The sequence below is a fragment of the Alosa sapidissima genome, chromosome 16, assembly GCF_018492685.1.
Source record: "Alosa sapidissima isolate fAloSap1 chromosome 16, fAloSap1.pri, whole genome shotgun sequence".
NCBI lineage: Eukaryota > Metazoa > Chordata > Actinopteri > Clupeiformes > Clupeidae > Alosa > Alosa sapidissima.
In genome coordinates, this window is record NC_055972.1 from 30,146,889 (window position 1) to 30,156,888 (window position 10,000).

Below are 10,000 nucleotides of genomic sequence, written 5' to 3' on the forward strand. Positions count from 1 at the left end.
TGTGTGTGTGTTTGAGTTTGAGAGTTAGGCGAACTTTTCAACAGCATAGCTTTAAAACCTGAAGAGGAATTAAATACAGTATATGAGAGGAATAATGCAAATACATTTTGATTATGTTGGACTTAGACATTTATTAAGCATATGTTGTGTGTGTTTTTTACAGCCGCAGAAAAGGCCAGCGTAAGGGACTCCTCTCCAACGTCTGCTGGCACCGATCGGGATTCTCCAGACCTGGTGCTCAAGACCGAGCCAGACACCAAAGATGACGAAGACGACAATAAAAGCGCGGACGAGATAGTGCTGGAGGAAAGCGACACCGATGACACGAAGAAGGAGGGTGGCGCAGACGAGTGGAAGAGAAGCGAGGACGGCACGGACAAGAAGCCATGTAGGAAGAAGAAGACGCGGACTGTGTTTTCCCGGAGTCAGGTGTTCCAACTCGAGTCCACCTTCGACATGAAACGCTACCTGAGCAGCTCGGAGAGGGCCGGTCTGGCTGCCTCTCTGCACCTCACGGAGACACAGGTGAAGATCTGGTTCCAGAACCGGAGGAACAAGTGGAAGAGACAGCTGGCCGCGGAGCTGGAGGCGGCCAATCTGAGCCATGCGGCGGCTCAAAGGATTGTGCGAGTACCCATTCTCTACCACGAAAACTCGGCCGCAGAGAGTGGCGGCGCCCCGGGGTCTGTCCCTGTCAGCCAACCGCTCCTAACGTTTCCTCACCCTGTATATTATTCACACCCAGTCGTTACATCCGTTCCGCTACTTAGACCGGTTTGAAATCAATTTAATTTTAATTATTACTTTTTTATTACATGACATAACAAGAACACAGAACGCCATACGATAACTATAATAACAACCTATTTTTGTAATTCAGATAAAATAAGCATGATATAGGCTAGAGGGGATTTCCAATGTTGAGAAATGTATTTTAATTTAAACACTTATTATTATTATTATTATTATTATTATTATTATTACTACTATTATTATTATTATTATTATTATTATTATTAAGCCTCTTATGATTGCCGTTATCTCTTACGGTGGACATAATTTCTCACTATTAAGGTATAGTGGCACTGGATGTCAACTAGGCCTTGAATTAATTCTATTTTATTTTACAGGAAATTATGTTCAGGGTTTTTGGAGACCCCCATTACCAAGCTGCCTCGTGCGTTTTTTAGACTAAAAGGTGTTGTGAATATGATTTCACACTTTGAAGTCTATCACATTTTTACACCGATTAATGTGCAATCTAATAAGCACTGTAGCCTTTGGAACATCAATACTTATTGTGTTATTATATCTTTAATTTAGTCTCTTACTTTCCAGTCATAATTTTATTTTGACTCGAAAGGAAACTAAAAACGATATTTCCACATAGTTCTTATAGTTATGATCTTCTCAAGAGGGACCGACATCTCTTGACACGCGGTTTAATCAGTGGGACAATCATTTTCTTCTTGTGTATACATGTTCTGCCTAAATGGAGTAAATAGGCTATCGTTCTGCCAACAACTGGACTTTACACTAGCAAATGTGAATTGGTGTTATTCAATTTATGGTTTCAGTGAACACGTGTTTGTACATTTGTATATAAAATATTTAATCCTTATAAGGGCAATAGCCCTTTGTACAGGAAGAGATAACTTTTTGATATTGTATTGCTGAAATATGTTGTGAAATAAATTGAGGGTGTTCCTTCTATGTTACGTGGTGTGATGGTGAATTTCACAACAGACTGAAGTTCGCAATACTTTGAAAGCAAGCAGACATGGCCTCTTGCTTATTCAAATGACCTGGAAGCCTTCATTTGTTTGAACACAGTGAATTAGCGAACAAATTGTGATATATCTTCTTCAGATACTGCTCACGATAGACAGACTACAACGGATCGATAATCGATTATGAATATTTTAAGTCAGAAAAGCTCAACATCCGCCGGCAAAATAGTTAGGTCTGTCGATTTGATTTTTAGTCCACATAGGTGGATGTTGGAAAAGACTGATTCATTTGTATGCAACTTTGACAGGGTTGCTTTGATTCCAAAATGACAAATAACTCTGTTTAGAGCCACATGTTTTCTACTCCTGCATCTTTTAAGGCAATTCATTCGTTTTAGGTCTGTTAATTTTAAGTTTGTTTGTTTATTTACGCTCGCCCAGGTAAATTATAGCCTAGATTTTTGTTGACGTCAACCCTAAATATTCCCAAGTATTTGTGTTAGGCTTCTATGGTTTTCTGAGGACCCTCTGGTCAAGAGTACAAAGCGCCCGAGCAGGTGCATCTTTATGCGCAACCTGTTAAGCTCTTTATAAAACATTGTTTTACATACAAAATGACACAGTCAATTAGGTGGTATAATTACCACGATCTGGCAGGAATTACACATGATAGAGTGAAAGAGGGGAAATTATATTATGTAGGCCCATTTAAAACTCTCTCTCTCTCTCTCTCTCTCTCTCTCTCTCTCAATGCTTTGAGTATGCGCCGGTGTGAGCGCATGTTATTAGCATATAGTTACACCAATATAACGTGACAATATGCCAATGCCATAAATTATGGGATCATTGTTAAATTGGACCACTCTCCCTACAAGGAATTAATCAACAGTGCCGCTGTAATATTTTAAAATATTACAATTATAAACCGTACTGATAGTATACCATTGGCTAATCCCCAATCCAGAATGCATGAACCACCCTTTTTCTTATGTATGTATCAAATATTTAAACCATTCTTAAAATTATTAACCTATTTTAATTGTATATTTAACGTTGTATATATAATTCACGACATGTTGGTTGTTTGTGGACTTTTGCAGAAATATAAAAGAGTTTTGAGTTTAAGTGGTGCAGATAAAGTAAAGTGAGGAAAGTGGACTAATAATATTGAAAATGTTTATCTCACCTACACATACTACGCATACACATACTTCGAACATACATATTCGAACATATTCTCATTCACAGGTTACAGGATAAAACACACACACACACACACACACACACACACACACATACCATTAAAGCTTTGGATATTGAAGGAAAGTTTACACACACACACACACACACACACACACACACACACACACACACACACACACACACACACACACACATACACACACATGAACACATACACACATCATCTTGGAGTTGAACTCGTTACTCTTGTGTTGTACTATTCTGCAATGGGTACTCAACAAAGGGCACATTCAAATAAGCACTGGTAATAACTACTCATATATTGACGTATGATATCATGCAAACTCAACGTGGGCCCATTATGGAGAATTAATAGATTGGTGAAGCATTATTCCCCAGCGAGTATCGATCGGAAAACGTCTGTAAAATATTGTTTCAAATCAAGGGCATTGTTCATGTTTTTTTTTAACAGGGTCCACTGATGACCTTGATTCGCTCGCATAAATTGAAAAAATTACCACTCGATAATTTCCATTTGTACGACATCTTTATGTAAAGGAGCAGCGGGAGAGGACTGGAATCGGAGAGAGGGGGGATTGAATGTGACCCCAGGCTGCTCTGTGTATTACATTAAAATGGAAAGTTGAGTGGCTGATTTTAAGCAGAGCACATCATATATTATAGTGCCAGATACATGTGGTTCAAGTGGCCAACAGCTTAAGTCATTTTTTAACCCTGCCCCTGCTGTATCCCTTTAACGCGTTCACGCGCGTGTGTGCGCGCTAGGGTATATTTGTGTTTGTATGTTTATGCCATCTGTGGGCGAGTGCGCCCAATGTCTGCGCAAAAGTGCGTGTGTGTGTGGAATGGTTTTGCGTTGTCATAGGGTTGGCCCAAATGTAAATTCATTTTGTAAATTGTAATGAGTTTATTTAGGACTTTTTTTCGGGCATTTAAGGGAAGACCTTTTGGGCTTTTAAGGGCAGACCTACTACATAGTTATAAGCACACAGATACTGCAAAATGGATATTACTAACTGTCTTACTTTTGTGGCGCTTCACTGTCAAGCGATCAACATATATGTTAATGTCCATCATCTCCTCTGCACGGTAGTTAGGACTACTTACCCTGCTAGATTAAAGGAAATGCATTGGGGGAAATCCGGTGTAATAATGTATCATCGACCCGTATCGAAAGGTACTGAGTAGTGCGCTTGAAGAGAAGTGGTTTTAACCAACCGCACTTTGGCAATGTTTTTCAGGGAAGGAAAATCTTCCTTTTACACCACCTATATACCATTTGCTTTGGTGATTGAACGCGAGCATCAGATTTTCATCAAAGTTCTATTAAGTGAAACATAGGTTGCGGGGCAGGCTCTGATTGAAACAGTTTAAATTTTAATTGTGTTTTTAATTTGACATATAGTTGCGGAGAGGAATGACACCGCAACGCCGAGGGGCGGTCGATTCCCTTAATTTCTCCCTGAGGAATTGATGAGTCTATCAGAGCAGTAGATTGGAAACCCATTAAAGCTCAATGGTTAGGTTGTTAATTGGAACTTGATGGATAGGAGCCCTTAGATAGGCTATACTGATCCAATCTTCTTGACTTTCTGTTTTCCAATAAATTACCCAATTCATTTCCCAGCCACAGATTACATAAATTGTACACCTCCAGGGCTTGTGCCTCCCACCTCCTACCTCCCTCCCCTCCGCCCCCAAACATGTGAGAAAAATAAAAGACCGGCCTCACATTCTTGAATGAAAATCGAAACATAATCAACGTTTATACTTACAAAATTTATTGATATCATTTTCTCTGGTAATTTCCTTATTTTAAAGTTGGACAAGCCATATATCATAATACACACGTGTAAAGGGCCTTTTGTTTAATATTTATCGAGGCTTGATTCCCAGATCAAAGCCGCTCATGACTTCATCTGTCTTTCTAACAGAAAGCTTTTTTGCCTGGGTAAAGGTCTTGTTTCTTGTTCCGTTATTACTATAGGCCCACAGCTGCCATACAGGAGCTATCATTGTGATAGAGCACGAACAGAGGCCTTATTCTGTTGGATTTCAAAGTGTTTTCTGTACAAGCAAAGTATAGGCTGAATTGATACAGAGATTCGGTGTCCATCAGAATTGCGAAATATTGACAAGAAACATATTGCGCCCTTTCTTGGGAACGGGAGGCGTTAGATAACCCAAACAGCCTTTTTTAGTTGCATTGGAGGTTTAGTAGCCTACAAGAAACGAGTCATACGATGATGTCTGTTTGAACATCTATTTTAAGAACAGTCTCTTTTATATTTTGACTGTCTACCATGAGGCTAGTTTTTCTTGTAGCCTAAGTGGAGCCTACTAGTTTTAAAGACAGACATTGTTACTGACGACATGTGGATTTGTTTGAAAGACGAACCACATAAAGTCAATCCATTCAACTGTCATTGTAAATTTCACGCCCTATATGTAGGCTACCATACATCAAGGCACGATAGGTTTCATATATTAACCGGAGTAAACACGCATCTCTTCAAACATCTGCTACCACGCGACGACATTACAACACCTCAGTGATTTTAAAGAGACCAGTGATTTTCATATTATCATCATCGTCATCATCATCTCTTTCTGTCATCGTTAAGGTTCCCTGCACTAAGCTGTTATCAACCATAAATAATGACATTTTCTTACAACTAAACAAAACCTTTGCTTTGTGACCATTACACACAAGATCTCAGACGCAAAGGGTCGGGGTCGCACACCGCCTATTCCTTTAGGTGCACCAGAGGTTCATCCTTTGACACTATGATTAAGGCAGATCATTTGTTAAGTGTCGCAGATCTTTGGAGAGTGCTAACTGGAGCTAATGTGGTAGAACCGCGCCAAGTAGCTGCCCTGGAGACGCAAGTCGAAGGGTGGGCTGTACAGCGACCCTCCAATCAATTAGTCAATCAATTAGCATGGTCCAGCTCCGCTGGCACCAAGGCAGCAGATTACCCGGTAGATAATGATCAAATTAATACTATATAAAGACAATGGACATGGGACAAGTTTATTATTTTCAAGTAAATTAGTTACAGATATATCTACAACACTGCATTACTATGAGTTGACTCATTTATTTTTGAACAATCTCATTTTAAGGTACATACATAGCCTAGGCTATGAATGTATGCATGAAGATTTCGACTCAATCATATGTTATGCTTGCAGGTTGAATGCAAAAAGTGTTATGTAGCATACATTATAGTGTCTGAGTATGATATCGTGACAAATGTTTGTAGCATATACTATACATATATAAAATCAAAACCTCAGTTATGGATAACTATATTAAGAATTATAATAACATCAAGACAGACACTATCGTCCATTTTTGTTTTAGCTGTAGCCTATGCCTATATCAGCTACAGGTCGTTTTGCGAAAATATGTAGCCAAAAGTAGGCTTTATTGCCTTTTGTATTTTTTTTGCCATCACATAATTATCAAATATATCTGAACAAAAAAACACCAAGACTTCAGTTATTTATTTCGTAGTGCCCCATTCAGCAACATAACAATATGGACTAGATGCCTGAGGTTTCACCTAATTCTGGATAATCCTTAAAACGTTAGCATGACCTCCAATTGCATGCCATAATAAAGTTATCTGCAGAAACGAACACTTGTTTTCTTTACCATAACGCCCCTTCTCAAGCCGGGGTGAACTTGTTGAGGAGTATTTAAAAATCCCGGGTTTACATTGAGCACGGGATTGGTTCGCGCGAGGCTTACCTACATGCAAATGAGGGCACGCTCCAGCCGCCTTTAGTGCACAGCGCGTGGATGTGGAGAACGATGCATTTGTGCACTTCTGAGCTCCACGAAAACCAACTAAAATAATACTTCCACCTCTGGAGAGACTTATCAAACTATTTTGTCGAGAGAGACCCATTTTCAAACGAGGATAGTTTACGCGTAACTGTTACTGTATTAGAAAATAGGACTTTGTAGTTTTTTAATCGATAAAACTTTGTTATGTTATGAGGCGAGGATGAGTAACTCCGAGGACAGCGGAAGCAAATGTTCGCCCGCCCCAATTTCTAGCTTTACCATTCAGTCAATACTGGGTACACCGTCCGAAAGTGCACGATCTACAGGCAAGGAGAGCTGCAAGCCACCGCAGCCCAGGAAACGCACCCTTTCTGTGTCTTCGGAAGAGGAATGCAGCGGAGGAGAAGACTGTTTCTGCTCTGACCCAGGTCTACCTGAGACCTGCAACCGACATCAATCCCTCAACTTTGCCTGTCTTGGTATGTCGGGATCCCTTTTATCTGTAAAATAACATGAAATTGCTATTACTATTGTAATTAATATATAGTTCTTAATGGATCAGCACCTGGTGGAATAGCGATAGAGTGAAACGTGAATTGTGCAATAGTGGCCCGTTTAGTTGAGATTTGCCTGCCAGCATTATCAGCACTGGATAAAACTCCCAAGTGTTTTAATGCGGCATATCAATGCCACACCAGTGAGCAGATGAAAGGTCAAATAATTAACAGGATGTTTTCCCCCCTCATTCCTAATTTAATCGAGTCTGCTAATTGATTACACAGGCTTTCAGAATGAATGTGCTACATTTCGTCAATTGAGCGTTAAATGTAACCTGATTTAATTAATATCGTGCACTAGCGCTGGTCATATTATATTGTTTGTCTAACAGGGTACTTGTAACCTTTCAACAGTCGATCAACCAGTCAAAGTTCACATTTAATGATCTCTTGTACAAAGTATCGAATAATGGGTACATTTTCGCTGATGCACTGAGGAAAATTGAAGTTCACTGAAGTACAGTAATGTTGTGTAATACTCCGAACGATAGGCTATATTAAAGAGTGGGTGCATATTTAAAACGCTCTACTTATGGTCAATTTGTAATCTTCTTCAGTTTTTAGCAGCAGAGCGCCGAATGCATGTGTAATGGAAATCCTGATACGTGTAAAAGTAATCCAGAGGCTTGCTAAAATGTCGCTCAAAGGACCATTGAATTATTTAATAAGTTAGCAAACTTTGTTTCTTTGTTTTGTTTTTTATTTATCATACACTGGTAAAAAATACCAGTTAGAAATTTTGCAAGTGGTTGCTTTAATTGTCAACGCTTATGTTGTTGCTGATACAGGTGCTACAAAAGGACTAATATCTGGCCAGAATGGGCTCGAGAGACGGCCGCATTTAACACAGCCCTTACTACCGGACTACAGAGAGGACCAGGAGGGGGCATGCAGTCAAATGTCGCCCATTTCCGAGGACAGACAGAGAGATGGCTCGGACAAACCAAATGGTTCTGCAAAGAAGAAGACGCGCACTGTGTTCTCCCGGAGTCAGGTGTATCAGCTGGAATCCACCTTTGATATGAAACGTTATTTGAGCAGTTCCGAGCGGGCCTGCCTCGCCTCCAGCCTTCAGTTAACGGAAACTCAGGTGAAGACATGGTTTCAGAATCGGAGAAACAAGTGGAAGCGTCAACTCTCCGCGGAATTGGAGGCTGCTAACATGGCGCACGCTTCGGCGCAGACTCTAGTTGGAATGCCGCTAGTTTTCCGAGAGAATTCCTTGCTCCGAGTTCCGGTTCCGAGGTCTATTGCATTTCCAACTCCATTGTACTACCCAGGAAGCAGTTTACCGGCGTTACCTTTGTACAATCTTTATAACAAGATTGACTATTGACTCAAAATAAATGCGAAAAATCTATGGGGAAAAGTACTATTTCACAAAACACAATACAGAACACGTATATGTTTGACATAATCATGTCTATTTATATCACTTAATTTGGTGAATTTATATTTCTTATGACAAGGCAATTGTATGTGTGAGAAAGACGCGAGCTTCTGTAAATGTATAAATACACCATGTGTATATTAATTATTTTGTACCTTTAACCACAGTTTTGTCCCTCGTAAAACCAGTTTTACACGTTATATGAGGAAGTATGACATTGTAATACACATTGAACTAAACTCTCCAAAGTGAAACCTCTGCATGTCCAGTTATTATTTGTTTTTAAAACGTTGATTGGTGCATTGAAATACTGATCTTCAATAGGCTAACAACCTTTAAGTTAACCAGTCTGGGTGCTGTATGTAATATAATATCTGGAGGCACTGGTGCAAGATAAAACATCTTTGTTGTAATCCACTCATACAATAAATTTTCTACATCCGCAATTGGTGTGTTTCATCCATCTTGCAACATTCCGTTTAATTGGTTTATGTGCAATATGAAACTCTGAAACTCCGAAGATATAGATTTATTTTCAAGAAGTTCAAACACCTGGGCTCCAGGTCTGACGAGTAAGAAGGCCTTGGTCATCACAAAAAAATACCTGCAGTAGCCTAGCCCTCATTTGGGAAAACGCAGAGAATATAATTGATAAATTAACATTCTGGAGATGCGTCCAAATATCTCTAAAGTTACGTTAAGTTAGCTACACAAAAACAAAATAATCATACAAAAAATCAATGATCATACAAATGCGTTATTTTAGATGTGATCAGTAATAAAGATGTCTATACCTAGCCAGACTGAAGTGTAGCTAATTATGTTTGACCACGTCAATAGGCCTAACGCGGACCAAACCAAATAAATATCTGATCAATGTATTTACCTATATGTAATTTACCAATTAGCCTATGTGCAGCTGCAGCTGATGGTCTAGATCGCTTGAACTCTATGACATGTTAACCACGTTGGAGAGAACCAGCCACCAGTAGCATATATGGTGCATTATGGCCCTTGAATGACAAAAGCATTAGGATAATTGGGCTACACGTCTTAAGTCACATGAACACACACACACATCAGCATCCACATGCTCTGGTGGTGGCAGGACCTCTGCCAATCAAAAAGACAACGGGATTTTGGCAATCTGATAGAACACACGTCAAATTACACCAGTGCAAGTATCTGCTTGCGTTACTCTATCGCCTTTGATTCTATCTTCTTTTCATAGAGAAAGTTCACGTAGACAAGTGGGCAGCTGCCGACATCCAAGCGACAGGTAAAACACCTAATAATAACTAGG

The 10,000-nt window shown here is 39.6% G+C and overlaps 2 protein-coding genes across 2 annotated transcripts in view; both read left to right on the plus strand.

Annotated features, from left to right (window-relative positions):
• Positions 1-1,684, plus strand: part of hmx3a (H6 family homeobox 3a) — a 2,610-nt gene extending 926 nt beyond the window's left edge. Inside the window, exon 2 of the mRNA XM_042065623.1 lies at positions 164-1,684. Coding sequence (XP_041921557.1) covers positions 164-780 — 617 coding nt within the window. The 3' untranslated portion in view covers positions 781-1,684. The remainder of the gene's footprint in view (positions 1-163) is intronic.
• Positions 1,685-6,778: 5,094 nt separating this feature from the next.
• On the plus strand, positions 6,779-9,117 carry hmx2 (H6 family homeobox 2). Its single transcript, XM_042065731.1, has 2 exons — positions 6,779-7,229; positions 8,096-9,117. The coding sequence occupies exons 1-2, from the start codon at positions 6,971-6,973 to the stop codon at positions 8,641-8,643; spliced, it is 807 nt and encodes a 268-aa protein (XP_041921665.1). The 5' UTR covers positions 6,779-6,970; the 3' UTR covers positions 8,644-9,117.
• The last annotated feature ends 883 nt before the right edge of the window (positions 9,118-10,000 follow it).

Bases quoted from the DNA above. Each gene is read 5' to 3' on its own strand.
- hmx2 (XM_042065731.1), top strand. From the start codon at position 6,971: ATGAGTAACTCCGAGGACAGCGGAAGCAAATGTTCGCCCGCCCCAATT. The intron at 7,230-8,095 runs GTATGTCGGGAT...TTGCTGATACAG, and splicing joins CCTCAACTTTGCCTGTCTTG to GTGCTACAAAAGGACTAATA.